Source organism: Lolium rigidum, chromosome 7, assembly GCF_022539505.1.
Source record: "Lolium rigidum isolate FL_2022 chromosome 7, APGP_CSIRO_Lrig_0.1, whole genome shotgun sequence".
NCBI classification, from domain to species: Eukaryota; Viridiplantae; Streptophyta; class Magnoliopsida; order Poales; family Poaceae; genus Lolium; species Lolium rigidum.
In genome coordinates this window covers 127,486,259-127,505,170 of record NC_061514.1, presented here as the reverse complement: position 1 = coordinate 127,505,170, position 18,912 = coordinate 127,486,259, and the positions used below count along the sequence as shown (strand labels likewise).

At 42.6% G+C, this 18,912-nt stretch overlaps 2 protein-coding genes across 2 annotated transcripts; both read right to left on the bottom strand.

The window, feature by feature from the left end:
- Positions 1-1,680: 1,680 nt before the first annotated feature.
- Positions 1,681-8,064, bottom strand: LOC124673885 (protein TIC 40, chloroplastic-like). The gene is made up of 14 exons (XM_047209933.1): positions 7,884-8,064; positions 7,275-7,389; positions 7,135-7,192; positions 7,021-7,038; positions 6,210-6,471; positions 5,855-5,973; positions 5,703-5,766; positions 5,479-5,557; positions 3,759-3,799; positions 3,624-3,669; positions 3,266-3,363; positions 2,544-2,647; positions 2,271-2,318; positions 1,681-2,177 (listed from the first exon to the last, which is right to left on the bottom strand). Exons 1-14 carry the CDS (start codon positions 8,062-8,064, stop codon positions 2,124-2,126), a joined length of 1,287 nt encoding a protein of 428 aa, XP_047065889.1. The 3' UTR covers positions 1,681-2,123.
- Positions 8,065-8,855: 791 nt separating this feature from the next.
- On the bottom strand, positions 8,856-11,297 carry LOC124673884 (nuclear speckle splicing regulatory protein 1-like). Its single transcript, XM_047209932.1, has 5 exons — positions 11,070-11,297; positions 10,848-10,970; positions 10,101-10,319; positions 9,005-9,443; positions 8,856-8,896 (listed from the first exon to the last, which is right to left on the bottom strand). Exons 1-4 carry the CDS (start codon positions 11,229-11,231, stop codon positions 9,006-9,008), a joined length of 942 nt encoding a protein of 313 aa, XP_047065888.1. The 5' UTR covers positions 11,232-11,297; the 3' UTR covers positions 8,856-8,896; position 9,005.
- Positions 11,298-18,912: the final 7,615 nt, after the last annotated feature.

The following is an 18,912-nucleotide window of genomic DNA, read 5'->3' as shown; positions in this document are numbered from 1 at the left end:
TCTCTAGGATAGAGAAATCTCACCTGATGTATTTTCGTTATCTTCCTTGATAATGAAAATTCGATCCTGGTGGATCGTTTGGAAAAAAAAAAAAAAAAAAAAAAAAAAGAGAAATCTCACCTGAACTTTTAAGCTTTCCACATATATATGTATCGCATAATGGCAAAGCACTTCTTGTGAATTTCGTGGAATCCCAGATTTTTATATCAGATCGTAAGTCCTCGCTTTTAATCAGGGTACGATGGTCCATCAAAACGAACAACTAGCCCCATACCTTTGCTTTCAAATATTATAGCTCTGAACCTTTTTATACAATTCGATTCATTGGTTCACCTATGTCAGTGCGAGAGCAAAGCTGTTTTCCTCAGCCTACTCTGAATCTTGTAGTGGAAGTTGGATTCAGTTGACCATGTTTCTTAATCTATTCCACATTGACAAAACCACCGCGTCTACAATAAAGTGGCCGCCGCTGAATTGTTTCCTGAGGGGCCTACAAACTAATTTTGCAGACTGATTCAGCACATGTCAAATCCAAAAAGTATGTATTCTGGAGTTCATACTTACTTTGCCGGTTTTAGGAACTGTAAAGTATATAATAAGTCCTCGGTTGCGAATGTGGCAAAGCAGTTTGACGTCAACCTTCTACCATATGCCTTTTTTAAAATAAATTATTACCAGGATCCATTTAAAAGCAACAAAAGGGGTAACGAGTGGGACGGTACTAATGTAGTACTGGAAGGGTTGGTGGTTCCTGAAGGGAACAGCATAACATCAGGAAACCTTGTATGGCTCCTTTTTCGCATAGGAATAAGCTAATTCTACCAACATATTCTGGATGGGTATCTCTCCAAGTGGATATTGAGAAATCTGGCCAACAACGAGAAGACTTTCAGAACTATTTCAACAGTATTTACCAATAATCACCAGTATTAGAAATTACGTATCCACGTCAGAAAACCGATGGTATTCGGGAGAAACAATAGTATCTCTATATGTGCATCATCGTCACAGCTTGTGTAAAGACACAAATTGCCCTGCCAAAACATCACGTTCTGTTGAACAGAATGGCAACTTTCTCCCTTTTCGGTTCCACAATTTCGAAATTGACTCCGCTTTTGACCAATAATTTACCCTGGATTTTCAACAGAATGGATTTTCCAGGCGCTCGAAATTTGAACAGATCACAAGAAATCGAACTGAATTCGGCAGGCCTAGCAGAGAACTAGCTAGCACCAGGACTTCAGGAACTAATTCAACGTAGTATTCGAAGTAGCTGCGTTTGGCCAGTAAGCAAGACATCCTAGGAACTTTGCGTCTGCTTCGGGGTGGCTGCCGAAGCCTCATGCTCATGACCAGTCTTCGTGTCAGGCTGTCAGCGAGCCGGTGAAGCGCACTCCCACCCAGCCGGAGATAGTTGGCGCCTTGCCCGGAGAAGGAAGAGAATCAGAAATGTACAGTACGCCGTTACATCTGAGCGGGAAGTAGCACGGAACGGCGTAATTGGTACGTAGACATAGACCTTGACCAAGTTGCCCAACGCAGTGCGCCGGTGTGTGCTGGCCTGCTGGGATCCAACCAGCAAATGTGAGATGCACTGTGCTCATTTGATCTCGCTTGAGGAATGACTTCCAAGCTCTCAACAAAAGAGATTCCAAAGCAATGTCAAAACAAACTTCCACCGGTCATGAAACTCAGGCTACATTCCACAAAAAATACTGCCAGACAACATAGCAACATGTTCATGCATTGTCATGGTAACACAATGTATCAAAATTGAGGTGATATCAACTACAACCGCACCTTCACACCCTACAGCAAACCATATAATGTCAAAGCACTTACTACACTATTTCACGTAGCAGTGATGATATATATCTCAAACTTGGCTACGTCACTACTCCGGCTCTACGAACGGTTGGCAACCAAACCGAGACACTAGAATCATAGGATGTACATTGGCAACTCAAAAACCTTTGACGGGAAGGGTACATCTTTGCACGTAATGACTGAACACATGAAGTTTCATTATGTTCCTCAGCCAGTTAACAGATGCTACTGCAGGCACTTAAGACTGGAGGCAGGCCAAGGCAGGCCAAAAACTTCGATTCCATGATGTACATCGACTAGCCATTAATTTGGGGGAAGATTTGTGATATCTTCATAAAAACATCCATGACCTAGCATAAGAGACATACGAGTGAAAGGCAAACCCGGTGAGTTAGATCATAAAGTTACCATGTGAGCAGATGACGCAAGTTATTAAAATATACCTCTTGGTCATTTTGGTATTTTACAATATTCAGAGGGTTCTGCGAGCACTGCATCAAAAAGATGCCATGTCAGGATAATCAAATAGCTATGGATAACTGGATATATAACTGTAACATTTGCAATTTGAAAAATGCCACTGACTACGAGAGCAACAAGTGGATATCACATGCCATTAAGACAGCCCACAACATTTTTTCAAAGAAACAAATTGTGTAGTGCATTACATCCAAATTTCTCAATGATTAAAAAAAGTCCGAAACAATAAAACTTACATCCATGATGGCCGTTTGAATTTTTGGATTCTGAAATGCAACAGCAACTTCTGGGTTCGCCATTATTTTCGACACTACTTCCTCCGGAGTCATGCCAACTTGCGCTGTACAGACGATAAAAGAGTTCAGCATTCACACCTACTCATTTTAATTTGAAATCAAATTAAGGTCGCGTATGGTAAGCACTAAAAATTGCTTCAGGGGAAGTATTGAGTTTTTATTCAAACCTTTTCAACAATTTCCATAACCTACCAAGTACTATAATAGTAACAATAATAAACCAAAAAATGGGAGCATGTGTCAAAGCTATGCTAGACGTTTACAACAAGAAACTAATAAGTTCACAAAAAGAACTACCCCTCCGGTTCATATTAATTGACTCTAATGTGAATGTATCTAGACACATTTTAGTTCTAGATACATCCATATTGAAGTCAATTAATATGAATCGGAGGGAGTAAAATAACAGGAGCATGTATCAAAGCCATGCTAGGAAGTTGGAACGATAAAAATAATAAGGATACTAAAAGAACATCGTTGGTCAATATAGCATACAGGAATTGTAGGGAAGGCGAAACCAAATAGGTATTCACAGTTTTCATATATAGCTTGCAAAGGGAAAAATGCATAGGATGACAGATAATGGGAAATTTCCTGCAGAATTCACATGTTCCAACTTCCAAACAAGATCCAAGTAAACGTACAAGTGTTGATTCACTCACCAAACTGCTGCCTTACTTCAGGACTGCTAAGGTCGAAGTTCTTCAAGTGATCAACCATGCGGTTATCCCATTGATCAGGAGATGCACCCATGTTGCTCCTGTTAATACACAAAACTCCATTAAGCAATTGGCATACTAGTATGAGTTCTGGGCTAGCATAAGTAACATAAACATGTAGTGGCATTATTCGGAACATATAAGGTGCGGCCCGACAAGCTTATACAAGTCCACGACAGCATTGTTCAATACCAATATACATCACTACGACATGGATTACTGTTCTATTCTTTAATAATGTTGGACAGGTTTACTTTCCAATTTGAAAGCATAAATCAGGGGTAATGAATAAATATATTACATCATTTCCTCCAATTGCTGGCGGTACACCGGGTTCTGAAGCATCCCTGGAAAATAAATATCTCACCATATCAAAAGAGAAAATAAACCCAATTATGTGATACAGAAGTGTTCAAATAAGTTTACAGGAACATACACTTGAATGAATCCGGGTTCCTCATCTCCTCGGGCAAGTAGCTGGCACATGTGAAGAAATCAGCATCCTTATAAGATACTAATAGAGATATACGTTACACGTAATTTTATAATATACAAAAATTAACAACTTGAGATTACTGAAGCTGGCCATTTGCTGCGCACTATACAGGAAGCAGTGCAAGTACGACTACCTCATCAAGCCATAATCGCAACGCTGACAAAATACTAATGTATATACAAATTATTTTAAGCCAGAGTTTCCATCTATGCAGAATTAATCTAAGCGTAACCATTTTTTCACCTACAGATGGAAGCCTACTGAACTGGTAAAATTCAGTACTGAATTCTTCGCCTCCTAACCAAAGTACTTATTTTGGTATTGTGAATCTCTTAATTGTCCGCATCATCCAGATAACCTCTACGGATGGAGATTATTAGTGGCATATTGAACGCCACTGTTGTGTTGTTGCATTGCTCCATACAGAATTACTTGGCCTCATATAATTTGACAAGAAACTCTGTATGCCACAAGCACCAGGGCAGAAGACAAACAGAACCTAGCCACCTACAAACAGGTGCGATGAGGTCCAGCTGGCTCTGTGGCTCCTCGGGTGCTGTAACGTCCCGGAAAATATTCCATATTAGATTTGAGTATTGTTTTTGTTTTGTGCATCATCATGACATCATGCATATTTTTCTGGCATATTTTTGACGTTAAAATTATTTTTCCAAAACCCCTATTTTGTTATGCTAAATTATCCCAGATGTCCCATCTTTTCTAAATTAAAGCCCAATAATATTTTCTCATCTGTTTTAATTCGCAAAAATGTTTCCCCCCTTTAATAAATAAAAGTAGGCAAAAACCTGACAAAGTTTTTCCCAAAGCCAGCCCAAGCACATCCACCATTGCCTATTTAATTGAACCCCTTCTGTTCCTTCCTCCAAGAACCCTAGACCCCAAATTGCCCATTTTTCCAGATCTGAAATCCTTTGGGTGGGGCATTTTGGGGAGGGATTTCAGACTGGGAAATAGTGGGCAATGTGAGGGCTAGGGTTTGTGGAGGAACGAGCAGAAGGGGTTCCTTTAAATAGGCAATAGTAGGTGGGCATGGCTGGTTTTGGGACAAAACTTTCTCAGGTTTTTGCCTACTTTTATTTTATTAAAGCGAGAAAACATTTTTGCTAATTAAAACATACCAAAAAATATTATTTGGTTTTAATTTAAAATAAGAAAAGGACAGGACAGCTTTATAAGTAGCCGGGATATTTCAGCAAAACAAAATAGGGTTTTTGGCAAAATAATTTTAGAACGAAACTGTGCCAGAAAAATATGCATGATGCCATGATGATGCACAAAACAAACACAACAGGCAGATCTAATATGGAATATTTTCCGGGACGTTACATGTGCGAGTGCGACATAAAGCATTTATCCTTCCGCGTGATCATATGGTGTAATAGGTCGGGTTTGCAGATGCAAGGTGTAGATGACATGTGCTATTTAGTAGTATATGAAGCATTTAACTGATGACCAGGAGGACTTTATTAAACTCTTGCAACCAAATGGCCAGTGCACCGACTAAGCTATGAAAATACGAAGGGAAAACATGGCACAATTTGTTTGTAAAGGCAGTAGGTGCCCAACGCCTAGGCAGCCAACAGACACATTTTAGGACAGTGAGCACAAAATGCAATGTTGAAGTTGGTTGTGGACTTACGGGTAAACCATCTTCTGCAGAGCTGGATCTTCCATCATTTTCTCAATCGTGTCCACAGATAGCATAGGCCCTGGCTTACCTACACAGTATAAAATCAGAATCATTTTTTTGCATTTTGTACACACAGGAAAAAAAATAAACAGAATATTACAACATTTTAAAGAAAATACTGGTGTGGAAAAATACAATCCTAAATTTGTGTACATAAATTTGCAGTTACTAACTGGATTCAGTTGGCCCAGTAGAGGAATCTTCATTAGGCTTAAAAGCAGCTCCATTTGTAAAAACCTATAAGAATCAATGGACACGTATTAATAACAAGTTAACTACAAATTTCTACAAGAAGCCTGTTACCAAGCTTCTGAAAGAAACTTACTTGTTGCTCCGTATCCTCCTTAATTTCACTTTTAGCGCTATCACTTTTTACATCAACTGTCTCCAATGAAGATTGAAGCTCCTTTTGCAGCAATTCTTCCGGAGAAACATCAACGAAGGCTGCAAACATTTTGTAATGAATACAACAGTTAGATGCAGATGCCAAATATCCGAATAAAATGATTATAAGCACTAATAAAATGTAAGAGCATACTTCCTAATATAAGAGCACACAAATATAAAATAAATGCATCAAGAGATAAATTCAGCATGTTATAGAGAATTGGACAAATATAAGAGCACATTCCACATACAACTTAGTTGGAGAAAAAAGTATGGATGTGGAAGGTCAATACCAAATTTCTTTGACGGTTTTGATGTTTCGGCCACATCGGACGCTTCCAAAGTTCCAGTCGCCGCCACATCAGTAGCTGAAACATCAACAGTTGCACCTTTTGTAGGCGTACTTTTTCTTGGTCCAGAGTATGGATAACTGATTGGTGCTGTGGGGCCTGCCTGCTGTGGCATGGAAAATGGGAATGGCGAGTTTGCTGAGCCAAAGGTGTTTGGTTGTGCCTGTGTCATCATCGATTTGAATACTTGTTCCATTGCATATTTCTGCAGAAAATTAGTGACGTGTTAAGAAGGTAATGGGGAAGCACATTAACGTCAGTCATGTACAGAAGCAGCTATACAACAAATACCGTCAAGGCAAAGAACAAAGTAAACATAATACCGTGCGACGTTAAGCCATGCAACAACGCACAAAGCCATGCAAAAAGGTATTTATCATAATATCATTCGAGGAAAATTGGTTCTTAGTAACTATGAAAATGGTAGTATAAACCTAAAAGATCTATGACATAAAATGAAAATGAATGGGCGTGAAAGTAAAATAAAAGGTCACCATTATAGGACCACATACTATGCTTGAACCAAGTAAGAGGTTAGAAACAATGTCCGAAATATCAAAGTGAACTGGTGTAGCACAAACGTATTCCAAGGTCAAGCAGGTGCAAGCAGAAAGTAGCTCAATATTTTACCTCCCTGACTTGTTCCGTATCACGCAAAGGAACACAACAGGTCATTCTTAGGAGCACAGTGCAAATTGTAAATGATACATACTCTGTTTGGAGTGCAGGAAAAAAAGAATAGCTGTGAGCTCACCTTTACCATCGAAGAGACCTGATACACCAACCAACAAGTATTATTAATTTACAAAAGGAGAAGATATGCAAGAGGATAAATTAAGGCATAATAACAGGAAGCAGAAATCCACACCATGGAAAACGCCGCGGATAACGCCACACCAATTCCGATCCAGAAGACTGGTGAACCGCTGCAGAGGTTTTGAAACATGGCATCATGTGAGGGTAGATTTGAGAGCGGTGTAGACAGAACAAAGGAGAGAAAAAACTCACATATATGATGACGGGGGCGGCATGGGAGGCAGGGTGCCAGTTCCTGTTGATGTGTTCTGGCTGCTGGTTGAAGACGACACGCTCGCGAAGCCCTTTGTGTTCAGTGCATCGAAAACTGGTGCACGAAGCAATTTATCATATAGAAAATCAGAGCAAAGGAGATGGCAATAGGATATCAAAATGGGGGCAAACGAAAGCCAACTAGCATACTATGCTTATCAGCTAACTATGCAAAATATGGATGGATAAGGTGGACATTCTCTAGTGTGTCACAAATGTAGATGGATAAGCTGACCATTCAGAATCTCAAGCTGTTATAGAGCAAATACATATACTCCAAACAGAAGTTCCGACAAGTACTACATAAGGTGACCATTCAGAGCCTCTAGCAGGAGAATTTTGCTGGCTATGCATGCTGCATCAACATCGAATTCGCGGCCGTAAATCTAGCAGAAGTCAAGTGCATCAACAATCTCACTTCCCACAGAAACTAGAGCTCGGAATCAAGTGCACGAGCTCTCGCCACTCGCCCCTAATGAAACAGCGCATCGGAGGCCGCATCCAAACACACACCGTCACGGAGGGCAGCACAGGAAGGCGGTCCCTTACCATTCCTAGATCCGCGAGACGCGGCGGAGACGACGAGCCTGGGCCTCCTGGCGGGTCCCCTCCGCCCGGCGGCGGAAGAGAGCGGCGCGGCGGCGGCGGCGGGGAGGGGCCGCGAGGGTCGGCGGGCGGCGGCGAGGAGGGGGGAGGCGGAGCAGGAGGAGGCGAGGACGAGGCTCTCCATGCCGCGGCCGCGAGGGGGAACCTAGCTGCGCCTGCGCTCCGGGTCACGAGGCCGCCGGCTCGCGCTAGGGTTTTGGGTTTGCGTGCGGAGAAGCCGAGTTGGGAGTGGATGGTGAAACCAAAGCCCTTCCTCCCCTCTCTCTCTCCCCTTTCGCTCTTAGCAGGAGGCTGTAATAACAGTACGCTGTATCAGCTGAGAGCAACGTCTATCCACTCGCACAAGCGAGGTCAGGTTTAAGAGAGAAAAATTATGCATCATCACCCTCATGAAATCATGCCTTTGCTAACAAAAAGGTAAGTTAGATACCATGAGTGTATTCAGTTAAATTTTACCAGCTCGTTGCAAAAAATGATGGTACTGACACAAAGAAAACGCATGCCGCCTATTAGGTTAGCACATAATTTGCTGACACAGGCTTGTAAGGCCTAACAAATCTGCATCGTCCTTGAAACAAGAAAACATCATCTCACTACCTCATTCAACACCAACCAGTAAACAACTACTGATTTTCAGTCATTACAGAAATCATGTTTACAAACCACTGGTTACAGATTACAATAGTATACATGGGTGAGCACAAATGCGTGCAGCCTTCAGTTCCATGTGCCAAACTGTTACTCTTTTTGTTGGAAGCAGGAATGATCATAAACATAGTGGGCTTCTTTAACCTCTCCTCTCCTGATTATGCAAAAGATATATGATCATTCTCATGTCTAATGTGTTTCACTGTCGATATACAGATGTTTGCTTGGATCATTAAGCTGAAGCATCATGAGGATCAAACAAAAGGGCTCTTTTTGGCGAGAAATACATGCATCGCCAACTGAAAATGCTGCAATTTGGAAAAAAAACAGCTGTCGTGCAACAGTCCTTCCACAGCACTAACCAGAAAAAAGCTTAAGCACTATAATAACATGGTAACAGTATATCCGCTTCTTACTTCATATTTGCTGCTCCTTGGCTCTCTTACGAGCCAGGGCTCGTTCTCTGGCAGCAGCAAGTGCATCGCTACTCCTCTTGTAGTGCTCATCTGTGATTGGTGCCGGCTGAGTATTCTGCGAAGCTTGTGAAGCAGCCGCTGATACATCGGCGTCTTTCTCAGTAGATCGAGCAGCTGTTGAATCCTTCGGTCCAGTTGTTGCAGGTTCTTCCGCACTTTTACTTTCGTGTGCTTTCTCTGATCCTTCACTGGATTCCCTCCTGCGCTTAGGAGAACGGGCAGATCCTTCGGCATCAGACTTGCTAGCTTGAATATCATCTGCTTTAGTGTCCAACTTTTCAGGTTCAGCAGGCTTTGAGCCATCATGCGAACTTGCACCGAAAGCAACATTCTTAGCAAGTCCAAAGTAAAAGTCACTCAGGTCTTTCTTTTTAGTAACCTACATAAAAACAGATAAAAGAAATCAAATTAGTTGGCCAAGAGACACTGTAATTGTGAAACATTAGATGTATGTTTTCTTTGCAAGGATCTGATTAGGGTATAAACGCATAGGAAAGCCAGATTTATATTGCACTAATTTCGTGAAGAAAGTTAATACATATTACTAAAAAGGATGTTTCCACAAACCAACATATCAGAAAAATTACGTGATCAAGAAGCAGGAAGTGAAGACAATCCTTCAAAATTTGTAAACAATGAGATGTGAATTTCTATAGTGGTACAACATCAGAATTCAAAGCTACCATTGTACCAAAGCCCAGCAATCTCCAACTCTTCTAGCAACGCAAACTGGATATTCGTTCATATAAAAGATGAATGGGATAATACCGCCACAAACCACACTTGCATGACCAGACAAAATGGCACAATTCAGATTAAAAGTTTGGTCATCATCATTCATAACCATCAGGCTATTCCAACTTCCATGCATACTTTGACAGACCAACCCTAGTTACCTCACATGGTCGTAATTCTGGTAGAATTAAGTAAAGGCTATAACAGTAGCAGAAAACGTGCAACTTAAAAAACATAAAACCATGAAGATAAGTAGCACATAAGAACCATGCACAATGATGAACAAATGAGCAAAACTTACATCATCCCTTTCTTCTTGAAGCTGCCGCCGTCTTTCTTCCTCCTGCCATTTTTTCTCCTCCTCAAGTTTCTTCCTATACGCAGATGTTACAAATTTGTCTTTGTCACTGAACAGGTGGTCTTCCTTGCTCCTCTCTTTCTGGAGCTTCCTCTCATACACTATGTCCTGTTCTCGTTTACGTTGTTCTGCTTTCTCCTTGAGTGCTTCAATGTACTTTGACTGCAAACAAGTAAAGAGTTAGACGCCAGGTTAGAATCTCAATATATGTCCATTCTAGCCCATCGTGCGATTCCGATTAGTAGTGACGCGTTGCCTTTGCACAACCCGCCACACCTTTACATTATGTGCTTGTCTCTGGATACATGTCTCTATTACACAATTAACATGACTAACTACCTCCCTGTGACAATGGAGGACTATTAAAACCCTCAAAGGTATATAAAACAACCCATGGAGGCCAATTTCTGTAAGTCTTAAAATCCAAGTTCGGCCTTCAATTATGTTTCGGAGCAATTAAGGTAGATAATCTGCAGCTTATCTGTATAGTAAAATGTTATGTTCCAAACATTTGGGCAGCAAATATCTGGAAATTGCTACTAACAAAATTAAAATTTGACTTCCCAGCCAGCCTGAATCAAACACTATACTTCTTCATGTTATAATTTGCAGTGCATGCAATTAAGAATAAACGAAGCACTCAGACGGATCGAACCCATTAAAATTTGATGGAACAGGGCGTATAATTACCTGGCGAACGACCTTGGCCTGCATCTTGGGGCGAGCGGCCTTCTCCTTCATATCATCGTACACCTCATCGTAGGAAAACACCGAGGGATCCTCCTCGATCGCCTTCTTCTGCAGCTCCTCCACCTGCGCGAGCACACCATCCCCGGAAAGAACAAATCAACAATCTAATCCGGAAACCAACGAAGGGCGGGGGAAGGCCTGGAATCCGGGCTGTGGGGTTACCTTCTGGAGGGCGCGCTTCTTGGATGACTGCCGGAGGATGTCGGCCTCGACGTCGTCGTCGCCGTCGTCGGCGAATGCCGCCAGGGGGCGCGCCGGCGGGGGCGGTCGCGACGACGAGGACGCCGCCGGCTTCTTGCGGAGCTGCAGCCCGTACCTCTGCATCCCGGCGTCTGCGGCGAGCTTCGGATTCGATGGGGAGCAAACCCTAGCCTAGCCTGTGAATTTCGATTTCTCCCTTCGGCAGGAGGACTCGGGAGCAGGGATGATGAGAGCACTAGGCGACACCGAAGCTGGCCAACAAGCCGGCCCAGTAATTAAACGAGCCGGCCCGTTGAATTTTGTCCGGTGTTATTTCGAAAAGTAGGAAAAACATGAACAGGCCGCCAGCATGTGGGCTCCCGGACGTGGCCCAGGAACGGCCCAGGATTGCTGCAGACTAGCCACGTGTCAGGTAGCTTCTCCACCAGCGCGTTCCACATAGTGCAGGGCGTCGGCACTGCCGTATGGGATTCACCGGTAGAGTAACCTCTGTTTGAGGATGCTGCTCCCACACCGGCTCCCTCTCCATAGTGTAGTCCCAATAGAAATTTAAATTTAAAATAACATTTAAAAATCAAAATTCATACGGAATTTATACAAAAGTAACTCGAATTTAAACCTAAATAAAACTTAAATTTAATCCTAATCTACTGGCCGTCGGTTGGGACGCGCGACGGGCCTTCCTCGTTGTCGTTCTTCGTCTTAGCCGCCTGCGTCCGTGCCCGCCTCTCGTGCCTTGCTTCGCGCATCTGGCGGTGGAGCATGGAGGCCAGCGGCACAGGAGCTTGTCGGCGACGCTGTCCCCGCGCTTCCAGCCTTTGCCGAGAAGCCTCATTCTTGGCACGGCTCGCTTGCTCGCGGGCGAACACCTCGTGCTGGCGATGAGCGTTGAGCTCATAGAGCTTCTGTCGCCCCGCCTCCTCCGTGGCCGCTCGCTGGCGCGAGATCTCGAGGGTGTGCTCGAGGTTAGCGTTGTTGACGAAATCTCGCTGCTCCTCCTTCAACCTCCGAAAGTGCTGCACATTCAACAACGCCAGGATCGCCGCCTGCTCCGGTCGGCGGGGGCCTGCGGCTGCTCGCCCCACTGCGTCGCCTCCTCCGCCGCCTCAGCTTCCGCGTCTGCGACGTAGGCCGCGTGCCACGCCGCAAATCGTGGGTCCTCGTCGTCGTCGTCGGAGTTGTAGTCCGCGTCGGGCTGCGGTACGGCTGCGGTGGTGGTGGAGGCGCCGCGAGCAGCGCGCGGACGTTGAGAGCATGGAGTACGTTGTCTTAAGACGGCGCGGCATTTTTGAGGTGAAGATGAGAGAATGGCGCGACGGTGGTGGTGGAGATGAGAGGATAGCACCGCGGTGGTGGACGGCGTACTAAATAGTGGTCCCAACTACCTGCATTTACAGCGACATAGGCGACTAGACGCCGCGTGGTCCGTCGTTGTCCTCATCGCCGCCTCGGTTTCCACGCAGGAGACCATTAAACGTCGATGACCAACCTTCCCGCGTCGTGGCCGATGCGACCGCCGCGTCCTCTGATGAGGATTGTTTTCCCGATCTTTCACGGTGCACCTTGATGATCCATAGGCCCAATAGATCTTGAACTCCCTTGACAGATTCAAGGATACCCAAGCACACATGATTACTCTTGACAACTCAAGAACTCTCACACCTTTATTGGATAACCGGACGAATGTCCAAGACGTCGTCACGCACGCCGATCCCATAGGGATGGTGATAGTATGAACTTAAAGTTCTACATAATCTTATTCAATCTAAGCTGAGAAACCCTAATGCGCCCAGCCCCTTATATGAGGGGAGGCTGGGGCGCCACCTCTAGATAGGCGCCATCTAATGGGCCTAGGACTGGACTTGTTTGGACAGGCCCAAAACAAGTCAAAACTCATTTATTAAAATCCTAAAACTCAATTATTAAAACTCCTATTTATTACAAAATAATGGCTATGGCACGTCCTCGTGCCCGTATCATCCTCTCATTGACAAGGCGCCCCCACCCGCGAAAACCATTGTGCCGCGAGGCACCAACGCGCCCGATTCGCGCCCTACGCGAAGGGGCCGGCACGGGGATGCCAGCGATTGTATTGGGCTCGAAAAGTAGCCGGCGCCGTTTGGGACGCACCGGTGCGAGCCCAAAAACCACGCTGGCCCCCAAATCGCCATCAGGGCCGCTATGGGGCTCGCCGGTGGAGATGCTCTTATTTAGTTCTTGTAATCTTATGGGCCATATGAACAACGAGGTGGAAGGCGATTCATGAGGGGATTTATCAAAGTCCTCGCTCTACTCACTTTTTCATCAGAAGTTATCTAAGAGATCTGGAGTTACTTAAAAGATCAGCAGTACATGTAAACCCGGTTGCTAATCAGCCTTGTGCAAGAGGCAAGTGGATCCCTCCACCTGAGAACATTGCGAAGGTAAATGTGGATGGAGCTGTCTCACGCAATAGTATGACTGGTCCGGTGGCCACGGTAGTAAGGGATCATGTGGGGAAGTATCTAGGTTCTTTGGCAGTGGCATTTCCCTCAGTTGTCGATCCTCCAACCCTTGAAGCTATGGCTTGCAGAGAGACTCTTGCGATTGTTGATGATTCGGGACGGAGACATCTCATGGTAGCGTCTGATTGTAAAGGGGTCGATCCAAGATATATCTGAAGGTACAGGTGGTGTTTATGCTTCGGTTATTGTGGAGATCAGGTTGTACTCTTCGGAATTCCTCACGTCAAGTTTCGTGCATGAGGGAAGGAAGCAAAACACGGAAGCTCACAACTTAGCCCGTTACGCTTTGTCGCTAGGCCAGGGATGTCGTGTGGTTCCTGGAATCATATGATCCTGGGATGATCCCTTTGTATCTGAATTCTGATTAATAAAGCAAGCTAAGTTGTTCTAAAAAAACTATGTTTACCTACACCGTACCTCCAAAAAAAAGTTTACCTATACCGAATAGCGGTGAGGCAATAGATTTTTCATCTTCCAATTAAAAATACAGTACATCATTCACATGGAAAAAATAGATACCTAGAATATTTTAAAGAGTGCTAGCAGTTTATCGCATGAGTATTTTATAACAGTTTATCAAAATAATAATCGTTGATCTATTTATTTGCATATCTCAAAGTAGAAATTTTATACATCTATGTTTGTATGGGTTCATGTGCAGATGATGTTGATGCATGCATACTTTTTCTAGGCTTGTGACCAAGCACGATGTAAGGTCTAGTAGGGAGAGAGAAATGTGTAAGCAAAGTCCCTTTTACAAATAATAAAGCGCAAATGAGTATAATTGAAACGACATCTAGGCCTCATGTTGATTTTATAATCAATTTCAGCATTAGAGGACTAATGGATGCACTAAGTAGTTGGCATATTGTACTCGCACAAGGACCTCCTTCCCCCCGAAAAGGAAAAGAAAATAACAAAAGTGTTTTTTTCAAGGCTTTCTTGTTCTCTACTTAATTCGCGATCCACTTCAAACCTTAGAGAAACCGTACTATAAAAGGGGCGCAGATGTCAAAAGAGCAATGCTCGCAGTACATAACTATCCCCTCCCCACCCCCAAAAAAAACTCAAACGAAGCCAAGCCTCGTACCCAAGGCCCATGTTTAAGCCGGCGGCTAGAAAAGGGGGAACTTGGACTATCCGGATGTGCAAAGTTTGTTCGGAGTATCCAAGGAACCATCTAGAGATATGTCTTGGTGTTATGTGGACAAGGGTCCTATTGTCCATCCGTGGTCTCTCCTCTCAGCCGCCGCCCTAATCCTAGCCACCTCCAGTTCATCCTCCTTCATAGATTGGTTCCCCCTCCTCCGGTCGGCTTCGCCGGCGTCAGGAGGAGTGGGGAACCCGATCTATGCGTGGAGTTTTGAATAAAAGTATTATTTTCATTAGATTATGTTAGGATTTTGGTAGCCGCCTTCTTGTTGGTTTCCCCTCAATGGAGATGGCATCGTATGCAATAAGTGATCTTCATCCTTTCGTTCGGCGACGAGATCTTCTTCCCGGCGTCAATGGTGGTGTTGAACAATCACAATTTTCTAGGTATGGGTCTTCGGATCTTGCTTCGCCAGATCGATTTTGGATCTTTTGTCGTTGTTGCCGCGAGGAGGATTATCCTCGCAGTTTTTGTCCCGGCTGCTACGTCCTCGACAATGGTGATTCGTACTCTCGGCTCTCCATCGACGACGACAAAGCTAGTTGGTTATTATTCCCTGATATACTTGGTGTTGGTACTCTTGCCGATGTTGTATGACTCGCTTTAATGGTTGCGTGCGTGCACGCAGTCTTGGCATTGCGGCTCAAAAAATTATGGGAGAACTTTCGTCGGTATCTACAGGTCTATGGTTCGTTATGTATCTTTGGCTGCCTTCACAAGAGTACAAGATTATATTCTGGAAGAAGAAAAAAATTGAAGACCTCGAAGATTTGTTACTATCTTTTAGACTTTATTTTTTAATCGTTGGAGTCAGTTCATGTATCTCTACCATGTACTATTTGTTACTATGAATATATGTGGTATTGATTGTCAAAAAAAAAAGGGTCCTATTGTCCAGATGATCATCCAAGTCACCATATGTTTCTCTTTGGTATATTGTGCGGACAGTTCGGACCTCCATTCAGGGTGACCATCCGGGTGCTCCTGTTCGCCACCCATGACTATCCTTGTGCACATCCAACATGCTTCATTGACTTGAATCCTTCAATAATGTCTTCCAACTTAGATGTGCCTTTGAAAATTTGAGTTGTCTGGCTAACCGAATCGTCATGTACATGAAAAAAATGGATAAAAAGGTATGATTACAAGTAGACTTGGTGTGTCTTTGTACATATGGAATTTGAAGAATTTATATCATTAGAAACTTTTTTTCCTTTGAAGGTCCTTTGAACGTATGACTCGGTATCACTACATAAAAAATTTAATGCATTCTTTCCTTTAATTTTAGTTTCTCTAAAATAATGTGTTTATTTCTATTCACTATTCCAAGTCATCTGTGATGAACCTCAAGGTTATATATATTTTTAGTCATGTGAGAACATGTAGGACATGACATCCAATCCAAATAATTAATGTGTTTTTTATTACTGTATTCTACAATTCTTACAGTTCAATGAATTTTTTTGATGGAGGTTAAGAAATAGTGAAAGGGCATGTCCTTTCCTAAATGGGTTTGGGTGTTTAATGACTACTAGTAAGCTTGCACGTGCCATGCACGTCTCAGCTAATATTAACCTAATATAATGGAAAAAGTAGAACAATCAATGTTTTTTTGAGATAAATACATAATGGTCTACTTTAACAATTGAAAGAATGTCATCAAAATTATAAGCTCCAACGTGGTAGCCTAGCCAATGAGAGATCAAGAGAGCTCGGAGAATAACATGGATCTTTGTGGTAATTAGGAGCTACCATGGAGGATGACAACCAACATGCATGTTTTTCTCCTTACAGTTTTCCAGATGACCAGTTGCACCGCAGGATGGAAATGCCTAAAAAAATGCAACTGCCAGCAACATCAAATTAAATCATAGAAATTAAACCACAGAGAGGATGCTACACTTGAAATGGTTAACTGAATGTTTCTTGGATAGTAATGGAATGGAACAACAGTGAGTGCCAAAAGACTTCATCATAGTCAATTTCATGGCCGCTATCATGTTCACTTATGGCCGTTAACTGCTGATCGATATCCTCTGTCCCGACTGCTCTGAAAATAGTGTCTTCTTTTCTCACAACACCAACCCGTCTATATCATAGATATGTCAAACTGATCTTAATTAGTTTCAGCTCGGACCTATGGTCAGTACGCATGTACATACATATTCATTTGTGGACATGCATCCTGTGAAGCACCAATGATAAATCATGATGCCAAGTGCCAAATTATAGAGTGCTACTCTGAAACATGTAGCTATATATGAGCACAAGGAAGGCTGCGTGGTTGTGCTTTCTACCAAATCACGTATGACAAAACCACGTAATTTGCAACATGATGCATGCTCGAGGTCACACCAAGACCCCAAGCAGATACATAGATTGTGCTAAGCCATACTGGCACAACATGTTAAAACAAACTCAGAAGGACTTGTGTATTTATCATTTTATCTCGAAACAACAATAATACCTCAATCTTTCTAATTAGACTTGAAATCGTGCAAAGCAGAAATCCCAATCTACGAACATAGATACGCAGTTATTGGAGAGTAATAGACTCTTCTAGATGACTATATAAGCAAACAAAATCTCTTCGAGCTATAAATGATCAGCTTCAGTAGTATAAGTACATCCTAGTTCAGAGACTGTTGTTCGCATGATGGTAAATTTACCTGAACAATTTCTTCATTTGTGAACCACTACCTATTGCTAGTAACATGAGTAACAGAAAATTTATTGCTTCCTGCTACTTAATCCTCTCCTAGAACAACCAAAAGAGCAAAGGAGACGAGTATTAGTATTTATTCTCCAAACTCAATCAAGACATAACAAGCAGGTCCATCAACTGAATAAATCGAGCAATATACAACACAAATGCGGTAACATTGGGTTAACAAAATTGTAGTATTCATAAACACTAACCTTTCTGCAGATCATTCTCCTAACTTAGCGAGATACCAGATTCATTCTGAAACGATATAGGAAAGACAAAAAACAGATGAATGTAAAATCTATCCAGGTATTACTAACTTCAGTATTTACAACAATATGAAACCTGCTGAGAAATGTAAAAGCTCTCCAGGTGCTGTTAACTTCAAAATAGATGCAATAAAAAGACACAAATAAGAACACAACTATCTCATCCATCCAAGGACTGGGTGTTGCTTATATCCTCCAATGGAGAATATGCCCAGTTGGAAGTGGAAGATGACATAACAATAAAATTTTCTTCCCATGACCTGTGTAATGCAATATGTAGTATATTAAATCAGGCATGCAAATCCTATCTAAAATAAATGTCGCAACTTTATCTAGATAGATATGTGACGTGTTTTAGTGTGTAGATAAATCGATATTTAAAAAAAATTGTGACACTTATTTTGGAACAGAGGAAGTATCAATTAAACCTGAACATATCACAACTTAGTAGGAACAATTTGGTGCTGAACTAATAGAGAAGGTAAAAGGAATTTTAACACTGGATATTGTACCGCATCAGAAAATGGTTGCGGATAAAATATACGCTATGCTGGAATTCCACCGGAAAATCATTGTACAGGACTGCAGTACTATTGATGAGAAAATACTATGAAGAAAATTATTTATCGAGACAAACTTTTGTTTGGTTGCATTATATATGACACTTGCGCTGCGTTTTCATGCGTTACATTCTTCATGTATTAATTAGCTACTCATACAAATTTCGAAAGCTCATCCAAGAAGAAAAGATCTGAACGTTCTATTTGTTAGACTGATTTGAAAGCTCAGATATATACAACACAATATAGAGAGAGCAATTCATGCGACATGGGAACTCTAAATATCATGTGCCTATAGCCCTGTTCGATACCTCGCCTTCCAGACCTACTAATGCCCTTGGAACTCCTGCAAGTATGGTAGCTTTGGCACATCAAAAATGATATGCCAATGGAGAATGGGCACATCAAAAATCATGGTCTTCAGGTTAATTAGCATATCCAAAATGGCCTTCAGGTGGTGCAGTAGAAAATGGCTAATGGAGAAGATAATTGGCACATCAAGATGAACATCCGTGTTCCATCCAAAAAGAAGTAATCGCTATCCGTGGAGTTCTGCCGTGGTTAATTTACAATACTGAATAAGAACTCATCTTTTTTTGTGGTGCCCCAAA